The following is an 18235-nucleotide window of genomic DNA, read 5'->3' as shown; positions in this document are numbered from 1 at the left end:
CATCACTTCCCTTCCAAGTAGCCTACCGGAGGCGGCGAAAAAGAAACAAAATTACGCGTTTTTAATTTGTTACGCTGTTAGTATGTGTAGCAATCTGATTAAAATTAGCTCTACTGGGTCTACCAGTAGATCTAACAGCATTGCGTGGACTCCCATGTCCAGGTGACATTTTATCTATAAATAACAATTTAAATATCGACCAATTATACTTTTATAGCGTTATTCGGAAGCATACAAATTCTAAAAATATCGGGCGAGACTATGTATGCAATAGGCGAACTTGTATGGGGAAAAGTGCAGTAATAAACTTTAGATTGTATACTAGTATAAACAGATTTTATGGCTATATCATCTCAGTTTTTGTTTTCGTCTTGAAACGAATTTTATATAAAAATTTATATTGCAATTAATTTCCGGCATACTTCGTAATTCACCCGAATCATTTCGTATACCCTCGGCATAATCCCGAATGTTTTCAAATTCTTTTCAAATCACTGGCATGATTTTGCAAGTAAGGTTTTGATTGGTCGAATGAAAGGTCAACTGGACATGAGCTCCAACGGGCTGCTCTTAGATCCACATGTAATAGTGAATCTAATTTTAATGAGATTGTATGTGTAGGTGGTTCGGGTATGCATCTTTCCAACAGATATGCCTAAGGCTCATATTCGGCCTTATATAGTATCCCTTTAAAATATTTCTTTTTTCTTTGTTAAACAACGAAGGGGACGTAAACGATATTCAAATCAAAATACTGTAATTATTTTTAATTAATAACAACGTAATTTTTTATTATTAATAATAATTGTTTTTAAAAATGCCTTTAAATGGATCTTTTAGGCGTATTTAATTTGTCGTGAAATGTACTTATTCCACTAGCTACATTAGCCGTCATCTATATCCATTTTTTTATATATTTTTTTTTAGCTAATGCTGTTTACATGGGTACGTTCAGTCAACCGTTTGTCGCTAAAGTTCGCTAGACTGTTTTTTACGCAATACTTAATTAACACTGAGAATCAGTCAAAATAGTTTGCAAACGTTAGCGAAAAACGGCTGACTGAAGTTAAGGAAGCCGTCCCTTTAAAACAAAAATGTAGAGTAACCTCCCTTATATAAGAAGATAGTGGGACATAAAAAAGCCGACAAAGTCTTTTAAACTTATTCTGGAACGATTTCGTGCAGACACTTGTTGTAGGTGTTTTGATGAAATAACATGTATACATTCTATCATATCCTACCAATAATTAAATCTGCACACTTCGATGCAATGTGCGTGCGTGCTTGCACTCTCTCTCTCTCTCTCTCTCTCTCTCTCTCTCTCTCTCTCTCTCTCTCTCTCTCTCTCTCTCTCACACACTTTCATTTTCACTCTCTTTCCCCCTCCTTTTTTTCTTCCTCATTCTTTCTTGCATGTCTTACTCCCTCTGTTCACCTCTCTCCCTAACTCTCCTTCCATAACTACAGTATGAAAAAAGGTGTTCACTATGGGACAGACTTGCTGCCCACTGTGCGCTAATGACGCGGCGCTGGTTGATCACGTACCTACAGACTAGCCTAAGTAATCCTTTTTCTCTCTTTCTTTCTTTCTTTCTTTCTTTCTTTCTTTCACTCTCTTTGTGTCTGTCTCTGTTTTTCTCTCTTATCCCCACTGTTTTGAGGACAGTGATTAATTGCACCCCTGACTTTGATTATGGGGAGTCAATTAATTCTATATAAATTCACGGGGTGGGATGTAGCCCACTGGTAAAGTGCTAACTTGATCTGCGGTCGGTCTGGGATCGATTCCCGTCAGTGGGCCCATTGGGCTATTTCTCGTCCCACGACTGATATATATTAAAGGTTGTGGTATGTGCTATCCTGCTTGTGGAATGGTGCATATAAAAGATCACTTGCTACTAATTGAAAAATATAGCATTTTTTTTCTCTAAGACTATATAACAAAATTACCAAATGTTTGACATCCAATAACTAATGATTAATAAATCAATACCGGCCTCGGTGGTGTCGTGGTTAAGCCATCGGACATAAGGCTGGTAGGTACAGGGTTCACAGCCCGGTACCGGCTCCCATCCAGAGCAAGTTTTAACGACTCAGTGGGTAAGTGTAAGACCACTACACCCTCTTCTCTCTCACTAACCACTAACAACTAATAACTAACCCACTGTCCTGGACAGAGGGCCCAGATAGCTGAGGTGTGTGTGTCCAGGGCAGCATGCTTGAACCTTAATGTGATATAAGCACAAAAATAAGTTGAAATGAATGAATAAATCATTGAGTTCTAGTGATGTCGTTAAACAAAACAAACTTAATTCACACGCAAAGGGAGCTATAAAGTATTATCCATGGGAGTGATGGGAAGCAAGTGATATCTCCAAATGACGACATCTGCCATTAAAAAGACATACCCTAGTTTTTAAATACTTAGGTATATTTTTGACTATTAGAGCCCTTTTTTTGGTAACTAAAATCATACTTTACTTATATTTTACTGTTGAGATTATCCATTTCCGTACATTTGAAGTGTTTTTGGTCATCCTTGTGTTTTTAATATCACAAAATGTATTTCTCATATTTTTAAAAAAGCATGTGCATCTGAGAAGTAACAGTTATGGAGTCGAGGTTTGGTCTATTTTTAGAGGGTATTTCACCATTTCAAAGTCACAGGCTTGTGTTGCACTCAATTGTAACTTTATCCAAATGTGTTACAGGTTTGTAGACTAACTAAACTTAGTGTTAATTTTCATGGGTTGAAACTAGGTTCTGTCCCTTTAAACAACCTGATACTAACGTTTTTAAGGTTTTGTCTGTCTTTTGTCCATCTGTCCCACATTTTATTTTTCTGGATTTTGTTTTTACTAATACTCAAGATATTCAGCATGGCTTTATAATGTAAAGTTACAGCTAGATCAAGTTTGACTTATGTTGGGATTTACTTATTTTTGGCATTTTGCCATAGTTAATGGCCCTTGAATTTAGAAGATATGAAAATTTGTTGGGCCCAGTAGGGAACATGTACATACATGTATATGTATTATTTAAATAGTGCTCAGGGGTGGGAATTCTCCTTGTATCAACTGTTTTCCTCTCATGGAACATTGCGTTTCCTTGCACTTGTATCATTCTTTCCTCCAAAATGTGTCAGATGGCACCGATTTTAGCCTAGGATTTCAAGAATTTCCGGGACCCCTCTAGATTTCCTCTTTTTTACAGTTCACCAATTCCCACCCCTGAGTACTTTCAGAATGATTATTGCTTCTATCTTTACTGACTTTAGTTTAATTCTTGAACAGTTGAACTTGAAGAAACCTGAAAGCTGAAATAATGAGCATCAGTGATGAAGATAAGATTGTCCGATGTCTTTTTGAATATGCCTGCAAATACAAACTTTATGACGTTATTCATGGTAAGAAGAAAAATATTTCAGCTATTCATCACTTATATGAGCTCGTCTTTAAAAATTGTGGTGGTGCAACATTTCTATGTAAATAGAACAGTTTCTTAACAAAGTGCCATCAAATTATATAGATTAATCTTATTTTTGAAACAGGGTTGAAGACAAACTGCTTAGAACAGACTTAGCTACATTGTTATTGAAATAATCGATAATGTATAAGCATACGAGACGGAGTGGCAGGGGTGCAAGTCCTGGAGAAAATCTTCAAATTCAGGCAAAAACAATAGAGAAATTCAGGCCAAATGAGCTGACCTGAACATTTTCACAATATATTTTCATTATTCTACCCACAATATTAGTTGTAATCCATAGAAAAATATATGGTGATTCGTTTGCAACCCTATTTGTCAGGATGAATAAATGTTGTAATCCAAATTTGGGCACTTTTGGTTAATTCGGGCAAAAATCATCCTACCCCCTACAAAAATGGAAGCCTGTATGTATGTAGGGTCTCCAAGAGTACTCGAGCACTCAGGAACGGGTCAAGTCTAGCCAGAGTCGGTTTCGTTCACAGGACTTGAGTACCTGTACAAGATAAAATATAATGATCACCTATTATACAATGAACAATGTTGGACAATAATTTCAGCAGTAAATAATCAACGATATAAGTCACAGAATAATTATATGGGCAAGCTCTATTTTCTCATTTTAAACTGGCATCCGTCCGTCCGTCTGTCACAACACTGAACATATCAATCATGCCATCCATGTTCGGCACTGAAATTAAGATGCATAATGCTATTTTACTTTATTCCTTAATCTCATCATCATCTAGTGTAAGTGTCGGGTACTCGGGTCCGGGTCGAGTTTGACCTTCGAGTACTCGAGTCCAATATTTTGGACTTGTGGAGACCCTACCCCCTATAAAAATGAAAGCCTGTACGCCTATATGATAATGCAGTACATCAACACTAAAGATAGGACAGTGTGTCCTTTATGTTGGCTGTTCCATCAGTTGTCTTCATACCTGCATTGTAAAATAAGATTTAGCCTGTGCAATTTGATGATAATTCGTAAAGAAACTTTTATTTACACTAAATTATTTTGCAATTATTTTTATTTGAGTTGGTATGGGCAGTGACGTACATAGGGTATGACAGGTATGGTACATGCCCTGGGTGCCACTTGAAGTGGGTGGGGGCGCCACTGAGCAGTTTCTATTAAAGTCAGACGTTATCAAAAAGATGGGTGTCAGATGTGTGGACAAGGGTGCAATTTCAGTGCTTGGCATAGGCGTTATGGGTATGGGTTTAAAACTTTATTCATTATATGCCAATTCATCAGTTCTCTTTTTCACGCAAACCGACTATAAACACCAGATAGCCCTAGTTTAAAATGTGCAGAGGTGTCATTAAAGAAATATTTCCTGCCTTTTCATGTAAATATATATGTTTTTTATTAAATAAATTTTTTAAATTTGAAATATTTTTGTTTAAGAACCAGATTAGTAATGAGGGCGAGACATAGCCTAGTGGTAAAGCGCTCGCTTGATGCACGGTCAGTCTATGATCGATCCCCGTCAGTGGGCCCATTAGGTTTTTCTCGTCCCAGCCAGTGCACCACGACTGTGGGATGGTGCATATAAAAGATCCCTGGCTACTAATGAAAAAAATGTAGCGGGTTTCCTCTCTATGACTGTCAAAATGACCATGTGATTGACATCCAGTAGCTGATGATGAATAAATCAGTGTGCTATAGTGGTGTCATTAAACAAAACAAACAAACTATTTAGATTAATAATGAATTTTATATTACATTTTTTTTTATAAATTTAATTTAAAATTTAGATAATTTTATTTATTAACATGAATTGAGATGAACATCAAATTAATTAACAGTTGTTAGGCCAACAAACAAAAATGTCGGAATGGAATGCACAAAAAAGGTGGGTATATTTGATACCGAAATAAGGGGCATATTCAAATTGAAATCAGAATGTACGTCTTAGTTCATGCACAATGGCATTTTGGTTCCAGTTAAATGCAGTTTTACGTTATAGCAAGAAAAGCCTGGCAAATATTGAGGTCATACCGCGAGAAGTTAACAAAAAAAATGTTGAAGCGCAAGGGTCAAAATCGATGCACATGCTAACCAGAGACCAGAAATTTATGTTGTTTGGTCTTACTTAACATAATAGAATTGTGTAGCAAACTAAAACTTGCATTGTTAATTGTGACTTGATACTGAACAAAATTTCCTCTTATTTTTTCTGGGAGTGTAACAATTGCCCTTGCCCTCCCCTTCCAACTAGGTACAGCACTGCTATAAATGTTGATTACCATGTGTTTTTCTTTATTTATTTTCAGAATTACTTGAAAAATTTCCTACTTCAACACAAATTTCACACATCAGATTGGCTCTGGCAGCAATCTCTAAAATAGTCACTGATGAAGATGTAGAAAATTATGATCTGGCATTGACCATAATTGAAGAAATTCATATTTATTCCAAAACTAAGGTTTACGAACAACTTAAAGAATCATTCCAAAAGAAGGTACGATGTAACACACATCAATGCAAGAGAAAATAGACATATACTATGCCTACTGAGAATTCATGAATTTATACCTTTACAATGTAATTTTCGAGGGAAAAAAACCCCATATCTTCATTAGAAAACAAAATATGTCAAATGTAGTAATAATTGTATTGAAGATGAGTTGCATTTTATACTTGTTTGTAAAGCATATACTGACCTGTAAAATATATACCTCCTAAGTATCAGAATCTTGTAAATATTGTGAAATTTAGTAAGTTATTGAACTATAATGATGCACACATTCTTATGCATCGCATAATGTATGTTAAACTAGCACTTAAATATAGATCTGCTACTTGCTAGTTGTTAGTTAATGTATTTTATTTACTGATATCATGTTCTTGTATATTGTAAACTATTATGTAAAATGTTGTAAATGGGTCAATGGTCTGCACCCAGAAATTAATAAACTAAAATGTTTTTGTTCACCATAAGCTACATAGACACAGTATTTTGTCACGTCACTGTGTATGTTTCATTGCTAAACTTATCTTTAATGACATCATGCCACTGTCGTTCTGCTAGTTAACAAGTCTACCACTGTCAAATATAGTTGCGCTACGTGCAATAGTATCATTCCCTCTTAGGGAATTATCTTTGCTGAGGAGCCAACGCACAATGATATTGTTCGACAAATTATTTTCAGACAAAATGACCATAATGAAAGACATAGTAAACCGTTTTGTGAATTATGAGGCAGCTGTTAAGTAAGCAGACAAAAACATATTACAATTTTAAAAAAAACAGGGTTAAATGAACTTTTGAATTAAGTTCTGTTACACATTTTTTGTGTTTGTTTTAAGTGAGAAAAATCCAATATGTCCGACTTTTGAAATGAAAACGGTCAACTTCTACTATAACAAACTAATTATCATGGTCCCTTCCTGTTCGTTATAAGAGTACATTGCCATATTTCATAGATCATAAGTTTATTATAAAATTAATCTTAAAGTCTATTACATGAAGTTGGTGAATTCTATTGTAGTTTTGATGTGTTTTAATTTCAGACTAATGAAAATGCAGACACACTGAAAAGAGTTTTAGGAAATTGTGTGAATGTTTTAGAAGCAAAGCTACCATTAAGAAATGTGCAACAGGTAACCACATTTTTATGAAAGAAGAAAAGCAGACACTGTTTATTCACCAATGAAACAGAAGGAAGGAAGGAAGGAAGGAAGGAAGGAAATGTTTTAATGACGTACTCAACACATTTTATTTATGATTATACGTTGTCGGACATATGGTTACAGACCACACAGATATTGAGAGAAGAAACCCGCTGTCGCCACTTCATGGGCTACTCTTTTCGATTAGTGGCAAGGGTTCTTTCATATGCACCATCCCACAGACAAGATAGTACATATCACAGCCTTTGTTACACCAGTCATGGAGCACTGGCTGGGACGAAAAATAGTCCAATAGGGCCACCAATGGGGATTGATACTAGACTGACCGTGCATCAAGTGAATGCTTTACCACTGGGCCACTGGGCCACATCCTGCCCATTTTATTTAAAACATGATGCGATTGCTCACCTGGCCTCATTTCAGCAGAGTGAGTTTCATCTCACCTTAATGTGGTCACAGTGGGTTTCCTCTCTCAATATCTGTGTGGTCATTAACCATATGTCTGATGCCATATAACCATAAATAAAATGTGTTGAGTGATTAAATACAACATTTCCTTCCTTCCTTCCTCAGCATGATTTTGCCTATGGCAAAGACTGAATATACTCACTATGAACTCCAAAATTGGGAAATTAATGTATATCGTGTTTTGGAAATAACTCTTCATATATATAATTAACTTATACTGACAAGCAGTTTTAGAAATTAACATATATCGCGTTTTGGAAATAACTTCATATATACATTTAACTTGTACTGATAATTTGCTGAATTTCTTTTCAGACCCATCAGTCTTCATCCATGCGGATTCTGAGTGATGGTTTATTGAATCACCTGCAAACGGGTTCCCATGATGACTTACTGGGGCTTGCCAAATTACTGGGTTCTCACACTCAAAGGTTAAAGCTAGGCGGTATACCGTATATACTGTTCGGTATCAGTATCGTGTCAATCGTGCCAATTTACTGTACTGAGCAAATCTTAAAATACAGAAATTTTGGTATTGAAAAATGTTTCCTGCCATTTAGCAAAGCACTAACAATATATCTGACGAATGCGAGATAGCTAAAAAGAAAACAGAGAGAGAGAGAGAGAGAGAGAGAGAGAGAGAGAGAGAGAGAGAGAGAGAGAGAGAGAGAGAGAGAGAGAGAGAGAGAGAGAGAGAGAGAGAGAGAGAGAGAGAGAGAGAGAGAGAGAGAGAGAGAGAGAGAGAGAGAGAGGAGAGGGAGGGAGGGAGGGAGGGAGGGGGAGGGAGGGAGGCAGGGAGAGAGAAAGTGTGTGTGGCTGTCGGTGTGTGTGTCTAGAATAGAATAGATGTTTAACGACACCCCAGCATGCAAAATACATAGCTATTGGGTGTCAAATTATAGTAAATGCAAAAAGAATGTGATGATGAACAGAAAGATAAAAATTTTACATTTAAATTAAAACACAGTGTCAGTATCACGAAGAAATTGCAGTAAAAGTTCTGGATGGAATCGAAATGATTCTATCACATTTCTTTGTCCAAATATATTTTTTATAGTTTCTTTAGGATGATTGCATCCACCAAAATGTGGCGTACCATCAGAGTACACTGACAGTGGTCACACTGAGGTGGAGGATTCTTCTTCAAAATAAATGAATGAGTCAAATATGTATGACCGATGCAAGCACAACACAAAACTATTTCATCCTTCCAGCACTGCCTATAGGTGGACTGCCACTCTCCCAGGACTGGCTTGACAGCATGAAACTTGTGTATGGAATTTAATTTTATTTAGATGAAATTAGTGGGTGAGCCTTTACTCGAGCATGTATTTAAAGCAGAGTATACTGAAAATACTGTGTGATATCGGTATCCGTATTGTGTCAATACCGAATACTGTACCGATACTGAGGTAAATCACCCCCAAAATACCGATACTGATGCCGAACCAAAGGTTGTGTCAATACCGAATACTGTACCGATACCGAGGTAAATCGCCCCCAAAATACCGATACTGATGCCGAACCAAAGGTTGTGTCAATACCGAATACTGTACCGATACCGAGGTAAATCGCCCCCAAAATACCGATACTGATGCCGAACCAAAGGTTGTGTCAATACCGAATACTGTACCGATACCGAGGTAAATCGCCCCCAAAATACCGATACTGATGCCGAACCAAAGGTTGTGTCAATACCGAATACTGTACCGATACCGAGGTAAATCGCCCCCAAAATACCGATACTGATGCCGAACCAAAGGTTGTGTCAATACCGAATACTGTACCGATACCGAGGTAAATCGCCCCCAAAATACCGATACTGATACCGAACCAAAGGTTGTTCTCTCACTTTTATTGCTGATCATTTAAAACAAATAAGAAATGTGTGTCACATTTTGTCGATTGTATGTACAACAGTCATAAATGGTATGAAATTGTTCAAATATATCAAAATATACATCAGTGATTTTCTTTTTGCAGTTGGGTGAAAAATCACACACATTGGTCACTATTCAAGGGAGTTACAATGTAACTCAATAGTACTTTGTTTTTCCATTGAGGAATTTAATGCAGGATTTTTTAAAAAACTATTTTTAAATCAAAATAACTTTTATTAGAAATGAAAACTTACATAAATGTTTTTTATAGATTTGTTATTTAACAACTCATTCATTTTATTTACGGTTATATGGAGTCAGACATATGGTTATGGACCACACAGATATTGAGAGAGGAAACCCGCTGTCGCCACTTCGCCATTTTTTATTTGTTACATCTCAGTTTGATGTGTTAATGTTTATTTAGGTAACTTTGACTGATATTGTTATATTTGTGTGTACCGGCCTCGGTGGCGTCCTGGTTAGGCCATCAGTCTACAGGCTGGTAGGTACTGGGTTCAGATCCCAGTCGAGGCATGAAATTTTTAATCCAGATACCGACTCCAAACCCTGAGTGAGTGCTCCGCAAGGCTCAGTGGGTAGGTGTAAACCACTTGCACCGACCAGTGATCCATAACTGGTTCAACAAAGGCCATGGTTTGTGCTATCCTGCCTGTGGGAAGCGCAAATAAAAGATTCCTTGCTGCCTGTCGTAAAAGAGTAGCCTATGTGGCGACAGCTGGTTTCCTCTAAAAAAACAGTGTGAGAATGACCATATGTTTGACGTCCAATAGCTGATGATATGAACAAAAAAAATCAATGTGCTCTAGTGGCGTCGTTAAATAAAACAAACATTACTTTCTTTTTTTTAATTTGTGTGTATACAGTCATGAAGAATTGATGGACAATGCACAGAGCAGACTCAGCTGCTCCTTTTCAATGCTGACCGGTAGATCAATCGTACCGGACAACACAAGGTATACCTTCACTTGTGAATGTACTGTAAATATACAGAACTTAACATACATTGTTTTCGCTTCCTATTTATTGTACGAGTTTATTTTGCGAAAGAATATATACGACGAGACCGCATAGCGGTTGAGTGGTATGTTCTTTCGCAAAATAAACGAGTACAATAAAAAGGAAGCGAAAACAACATATGTGAAGTTCTGTATTTATTACATACCTTCTTTTATGTTTTATAAAAACGGTTTTTAATTTAACGTCATAACAACACTTTGTTAAATCTATTATCAAAACCCCTTTCATGGATTTACTTAACGCTAAGAATCGTACTCTGCGGCACCCTTGTGTAATGTTTCAAATACAATGTGAGGTCATTTGTAAATCGTATATGATGTCAGTAAATAAAAGGCGCTAACTGCAGTAAAAAGAAAAAGGGAATTCCCCATTTAAAAGTTCCGGTTCAGATTGCACATATGTGCGATACAGAATAAATTTATTACACGTTTCAAAATGTCTTTATCACTATAGTAAGATTGAATAGGTATGTAATAAAATAGGGGGATACATGTAATCAGTGCTCACCCTGTGTATGGCCAAATTAGCAAATTGCTCATTTTTATTCAAAGTGGCTACAACATTAAGTTTTTGGCTCATAAAATATTTCTTAAATTAAACACATGTTAATAATTTTCAAGGAAATACTTGACATACATGTGCATATCTCAAAATTGGCTCAACCAAAAAAACATGAGCCTTGTGTAACTCTACTGTTTTAAGTGTTACCCAAATTAGGTGGGGGTTTTTCTGTCGCAAATTTAGTTTTACAGACCTGACTGAAAAAACCCTTGAAGGGAGTCATTAACTGCTCCTGTAAGCATACGAGATGGGAAGGTCAGGGGTGGCATATTCATTTTGGGCATGAACTCTGATATTACAAAAAGTCCTACCCTGGACAGTAGAAGAGAGTGTTTTATTTTAGGGATAGGCCTGTACGTAATTTGGAATAAATTGTATTATATTTTTTTTTGAAAGATTTGTGGGGTGGGGATGGGTAAAAAGGAGGGGTTTTGACAAGGATTTATCCTTTTGAGCAGCTGAGTAATATGATGAAACCCTTAAAACTGGACACCCACGGGACCATATATAAAGTCTATAGATTTAAAGGTTAACACACCCCGCCTGTCACCAACATTTGGACTGCTGGTGCTCCCTTGCACTTGCCAGTGCAAGCATCCCTTCTCTAACCCTCCGCCACCTCTTTCCTGTCCTGGACAGAGGGATCCGGCCAAGGCCGGTCCCTGTGCCCAGTATAGGCGTGCGCTACAACAGCTTGCTCTGAATGTGCACGTAAAGTCTTTCACTTCACTTCACTTCACTAAAGGTTAACAAAGATGCCTTTCCTTTCAGCTGTAGCCTTAGTTTTTAAGGGTATCCGGTTTAAAGAGGTTCTGTACTAATACTGTGAAACCTGTCTATACCGGACCCTGGACAAACTGTCAAAATTGCATGTCCCAAGTTTCATGGTCCTAAAACAGTCGAAATTCAAAAATGCGACCCTCTGAACAGCGGATCCTGTCTCAATCAGAAAAACATTAGGTCCCTGGTATGATCCGGTTTAGACCGGTATCTCTTAGTTAACAAAAGGGACTGTGAAAAAAGTCTGGCTTCGAGGGAATTCCGGCTTACAGAATTTAGATAATTAGGGACCATGAAACTTGGCCAGTTTTGATAGGATTTAGGGTGGTTTTTTCAGGGTCCGGTTTAGATAGGTTTCACTATATTAGAACAGAATCTCTTTAAACCGGACACCCCTATAAAATGTGGCTATAGCTGAAAGTAAAAGGAAAGGCATAGTTGTTTAACTCTTAAAACTAAATTTGTATTTGGTCCAATTTGAGGAGTTTCACTGTATTATTCAGCTGCTTTTAAAGACTGGTAGATACAGAGTTCGCAGCCCAGTACCGGCTCCAACCCAGAGCGAGTTTTAATGACTCAGTGGGTGGGTGTAAGACCACTACACCCTCTTCTCTCTCACTAACCACTAACAACTAATACACTGTCCTGGACAGACAGCACAGATAGCTGTGGTGTGTGTGTGTGTGTGCCCAGGACAGCATGCTTGAACCTTAATTAGATGTAAGCATGAAAATAAGTTAAGAAAGAAAGAAAAGAATCAATCCAGTTCAAAATATTTCTTAGTATAATAATAATTTCATTGTAGATCTTTTTTTTTCTTTTAGCCCTGTGGAAGGAGACCAGATATACACTGTGTCGAGCAGCAGTGACAGCGGTCCGCTGACTCAGTCTGGTGTGACTGACAAAGAGCACGAGACGTGCAGCCAAGATCATGTCAGCGAGACAGACGAACATGAGGACATTCTCTGCCAACAGGTAAACGAAGGAAGGAACGTTTTATTTAATGATGCACTCAAAACATTTTGATTACGGTTATATATCATCGGCCACAACTGGCATATCAAAAGCTGTGGTATATGCTATCCTGTGTGTGAGATGGTGCATATAAAAGATCCCATGCTACATGTAGTGGGTTTTCTCTCTAAGACCAAATGTTTGGCATCCAATAGCCAATGATTAATATATCAGTGTGCTCTAGTGATGTTGTTAAACAAAACAAACTTTTAATATCGTCTGATATGTATGGTTAAGGACCAAGCAGATAATGAGAGAGGAAACCTGCTGCTTCCAAACTATGCTATGTTTTCTGATAACAGCAAGGGATCGATCATTTATATACAATATCTCACAAGACAGGACAATACATACCATGACCTTTGTTACACCAGCTGGAAGGAGAAATAGCTGAATAGGTCCACTGACGGGGATTGATCCAAGATGACTGCACATCAAGTTAGCTCTTTACCACTGGGCTATAGATGTCCAGTCATAGTAAGTTCAGTGGTTGGAAATCGGGTTTAATCCGGCTGGTTACAATTCTATGATTAAAAATGTGAAGCAAGTTAAATCATAAAATTGTAAATTTGAATTTTTTTGTTTTGTTTTAAATATCATTATTCTTTTTCAGGATGTTTCTCCAACATTTTCTTCTCATGAAAAAAGAGGTAAGGATACAAGTCGCATTTTTGTCACCTTGACGAGGTAAAAAGGCAACACTTTTCTTTAGGCAGTATTGGCATAAACGTCTGTATGCTCATGAAAATAGCCTAATTTTATGGGGTTTTTAGCTAGAACTAAAAGATCCCAATTTCATGTAAGATAAATTTCAGAATTCCGCCCCCTGGCAAGGTTTCTGCCAGAGGGTAAAACGGGTATAGTGCCATACTCAAATGTTTTTGCAGACATTTTTTTTTAAGTTATCCTTTTGACAAAATTAATTACTCTTGACATTACTGTATGATTTTCTTAAAACTAACCCTAAACATAACCCATTTTCTTTCTGGGGAAGGCACCCCATGCCTCTTCTTGACTGTGGTTGCATTCAATTCCATAGCGCCATACCCAAAAATGTCTTTCTGGCAGAAACACTGCCTTTATGTCTGCTTAATGTTTTGTTTAATATGATTTCAGTTGGAAGGAGAAATGATCCTAGTACTGAAGACATTATTCTTGCATCTTCTGATGACGAGGTAAATGTAATTAAAATCCTGTTTTAGTTTGTTTTACACAGGACCCATTTCTCTGATTGAGTTTTTCTCATCACAGCCAGTCCCTCACAACTGGTGTATCAAAGGCTGTGGTATGTGCTGTCCTGTTTGTTGTGGGGATAGTGCATATAAAAGATCTCTTGTGGCTTTTGGAAAAATATAGCAGGTTAATAAATCAATACTTGTGCTCTAGTGGTATCATTAAGCAAAACTAATATTTTAGCTAACCTAGTTCTTTTATGCCTGGTATATGGCCCTGTTACTGAATTTATGAACTGTGATGGCGTGCAGCAGATTCAAATCTATCTGTTATACGTTGCAGTGTTTTTATTTAAGCATATGGTGGTGATCACATTTTTTTATTTGTAAATTTTATATGCTAGGTTCACTGTGTGTACAGCTCAGTTTCTCAGTCTCTAATGTTTACTAGTCCCCTACCGAGCCAACCGGAGTGGACTATAGTTTTCATCTCCGTCCACCTGTCTGTCTGTCTGTCGGTCCATCCGTCTGTCCCACATATAGTTTTCTGGATAGGTTTTTTTCTCATAATACCTTGAGATATTAAGATGGTGATTTACCCATTTGTGATAGTTATGGCCCTTGAACATAGGAGATTAAAAAAAAAAATTACAGCCTTTTTTCTTTTCTTTTTTGCAATGCTTCAAGATATTGAGCTAAAGTTTTGTGTTTGGCTTTATTATGTATGTTACAGATTAAGTTTGACTTTCATGGTGATTTACCCATATTTGATAAAGTTATGGCCCTTGAATTTTTGAAACTTTACAGCCTTTTTTTTTTGGCAATGCCTCAAAATATTGAGATTTGTGTATAGCTTTATCATGATGTTCTGTTACATATCAAGTTTGACTTTTAAGACAATATACCCATTTTTCACAGAATTATGGCCCCTGAATTTACGAGATATGAAAATTTGTTTTCCAGACTTTATGCTGGATATTTTGAGGTGAAATTATGTATATAACTTTATCATGTACTGTTACAGATCAAATGTAACATTCGTGGCAATTTACCCATTTTTCATAGAGTTAAGGCCCTTGAACTTAGGAGATATTAAAATGTGTTTTCCAGACTGTTTTGGTAATGCCTGGAGATATTGAGGTGAAATTATGTATTTGACTTTATCATGTACTGTTACAGATAAAATTTAACATTCATGGCAATTTATCAACTTTTCACAGAGTTATGGCCCTTGAATTTAGGATATATGAAAATGTGTTGGTCTTTTAGAAGTACTCTCAGAATGCTGGTTTATTTTGTTTTCAGACTTCATCAATAGAATCATTTCCACAAATTAAAGTGTCAAAAAGGTTTGGAGGGCTCTGTGTTATCAAACTGCACAAAGATGCAGTGAGTATTTAAACAATTATTTTTATGAATTCATTTCATTGACTCAGGTCAATTTATTTTTTAAAGGGTTTCTTCATTTTCACTGATATATTACTCAGGAACAAACAGTGAAAAGCTGACATTGATTTACTGTAAACCTGCAAAAAAAATTATGCATATAAATTTATACGCATGTATTATTTTCATTGCTGATACACACTTTAGATACCAACAGTTAACAGATATTAAGCTGTATATTTGTGGGGGTGGGGGGAATGTTTTGTAATAATAATCCACTTTACAATAATTTATTCCAACCACAAAAATTACCCCAGTAGGCTACTTGTTGATTCCTTTATCGACTGACTGTAAAATATTCACTTCATTGGTAAAATTAATAATGAAAATGTAGTCCACCACAACTGCTTTTGATATCATAGTCATATCAGGCAGGAATTTTAGCAGGAGGGTCTAGACTGTGGTAAGCAAAATTTAAAGGTGGTGGGTCATCATGCTGCCCCAGAAAATATATATTTTTAAATTAAAGTTTCTGTGAGCAGGAGAGGGTTTTGACTCCCGAAACCCACCCATTGCACATATACACCTGCATAGATATTCAACTTTCTGATTGTTAACTTTAGTGTGTCATTGTATTTCAGTCCCTGTCAGAGAGCATCAGTGATCCAAAAACAAATCAACCAGTAGACATTTTTCGATGATTGTTGTAAGTTCCATTCTGCGAAATCTCTGTAAACCAACTTTCATGTGACCCACAGCTAAGTATTTATGTTCGAGAAGACAGAAGAAGAAAAGACTTTCTGTAAATTACCCTCCTTTGTAACAATTAAAATGGAAAAACAATGTGCAACTTTCTACATATGGGGAAGAGAAAAGCCCCTTTAGGCAGTTGATTAATTAGCTGCATTAGTGGTGTGATCCAAACAGTTAGTAATTTGTAATGCATCACTCAGGACTGTATCAAGAAAGGCAACCACTGGGGAGGTCAGATGGATATGTCGGAACTAGAGCTGGGCGGTATTGAAATTTCAGGTTTGGTATCGGTATTTTTGGGGTGACTTACCTTAGTATCGGTATTTTTGGGGTGACTTACCTTAGTATCGGTACGGTATTCGGTATTGATACAATACAGATACTGATATCGAGCACGATTTTCAGTATTTTGAATGCATGCCAGAGTTATGTCTCACCTGCTAATTTCATCTAATTAATTAATAAAATTAAATTCCATACTCAAGGCCCTCATTTCTTTTCTTTTCAGCTGTTTGGGTACGTCAGATATATTGTTAGTGCTTTACTAAATAGCGCAGGGCACAATATTTCACGCGAACCGCCGTTCTGTTCGCAGGTTAGTTACGCAAAGTTAAATTTACACGAACCGCAAACAGGTTTTGTCATGACCTGTAAACATTCAGAAATTAAAACTAGCAAACTTCACGATTACAGGACGTTTATTCATGCAGACATACTACTAGTACTTCGACAAATGTTTTAGGCTGAATTTTAGATACTTATGCGCAGCAAATCAGTAAACAACGTTATATTTCAATAGTTGTAATTTGCAACCAGTAAATGTTCAGTATAGAGTCAAGTCAAAAGTTTTAAAGAAATGTGCTCAGACTGCTGGGGACGGCTAAATTATCTGCTGCTATTTTATCCCTAAAGGAATATATGTAGAAATAATATTGGATTGCCTATAATTTTGCATATGTTAAAAACAGTTTTAATGTAAACAGGAATCCAAAAGTGTCACAAAAATTGAAAAATACTACCATCGCATAATGAGCTTTTAAAAAAAACCCATTTGGAACGTCACTGTAGTATAAAGTACCATCGATAAAGTGAAAGTAGCATAGCCACCACAAAAAGCAAAAAGGAATCCCTCCAAATGATTATGTATATATTTCAAATGCGTAGCTCATTACGCACAGTACGCATGTGCTTAATGCAAAAACAAAATCCGGGAATAGGTCGAGGCTGTCTGTAATTGTTCTATAAAATATCCTCTTAAAATGGACTCGAAAAAAAGATTACAAAAAAAAAAAAAAAGGCTCAGATTGCATCTACACTTTCTACAGGCGTCCTGCGTTTCAAACTTTTCACAGGGGGAGGCCCCCCGAATATCCCCGCTCGGGCTAAGCAAATTTCTGGCTACGCCTCTGTATTTTGTTTCAGTACTGGGGCTGATATTCAGTTCTTTTATAATATTGTTAACTTTAGCAAGCATTAAAGACATTTTTTTTTTTTTAAATGTTTTCTTTTGTATTTGTTTTAACTTTATGTTTCAGCTAAAAACTATGTATTTAAAATATAATTTTGAGGTAACCGATCAGGTAATCCACAGGTTACGCAAATATAATTCACGTAACTGAACAATTGGTTACCTAGGTAAAAACCACGTGAACCGACTTCCGGTTCCCTCAGATTTTGAAATAATGTCCCCTGTAGCGGAAAACAGTTTTCAATATCGAAATGTCAGTATTTTGAAATTTGCTCGGTATGGTAAATCGGTATTGATATGATACCGATATTGAACAGTTTATACTATATACTGCCCAGCTCTAGTCAGAACATTTTTCAGAATAATTACATATTCAGAAAGATTACAGGAATACGATACTTCACCACTGCTTTTTCATACCATTTTTGACACATCCATCAGGAAATTCAGAGAAGTGCCTAGGACGGATGCGCTTGAACTTTTAAGAGGATGTCAAATGGTTTGATTTGAATTTTACTGAAATATAATTTAAATTTTTCTTACTTTACCATATTTTGATTTTAGACAGTGTTATTATTTACTCTTT

The 18235-nt window shown here is 36.5% G+C and overlaps 1 protein-coding gene across 1 annotated transcript; it reads left to right on the top strand.

Moving 5' to 3' along the window:
• Nucleotides 1-1116: 1116 nt before the first annotated feature.
• Nucleotides 1117-17146, top strand: LOC121388693. The gene is made up of 11 exons (XM_041520149.1): nt 1117-1194; nt 3294-3406; nt 5767-5954; nt 7007-7096; nt 7910-8025; nt 10362-10451; nt 12681-12831; nt 13484-13520; nt 13987-14045; nt 15348-15431; nt 16070-17146. Exons 2-11 carry the CDS (start codon nt 3325-3327, stop codon nt 16127-16129), a joined length of 957 nt encoding a protein of 318 aa, XP_041376083.1. The 5' UTR covers nt 1117-1194; nt 3294-3324; the 3' UTR covers nt 16130-17146.
• Nucleotides 17147-18235: the final 1089 nt, after the last annotated feature.

Source organism: Gigantopelta aegis, chromosome 14 (genome assembly GCF_016097555.1).
Source record: "Gigantopelta aegis isolate Gae_Host chromosome 14, Gae_host_genome, whole genome shotgun sequence".
In the NCBI taxonomy this organism is placed as follows: Eukaryota; Metazoa; Mollusca; class Gastropoda; order Neomphalida; family Peltospiridae; genus Gigantopelta; species Gigantopelta aegis.
The sequence above is the reverse complement of the archived record's forward strand: the minus strand, read 5'-3'. Positions and strand labels throughout refer to the sequence as shown.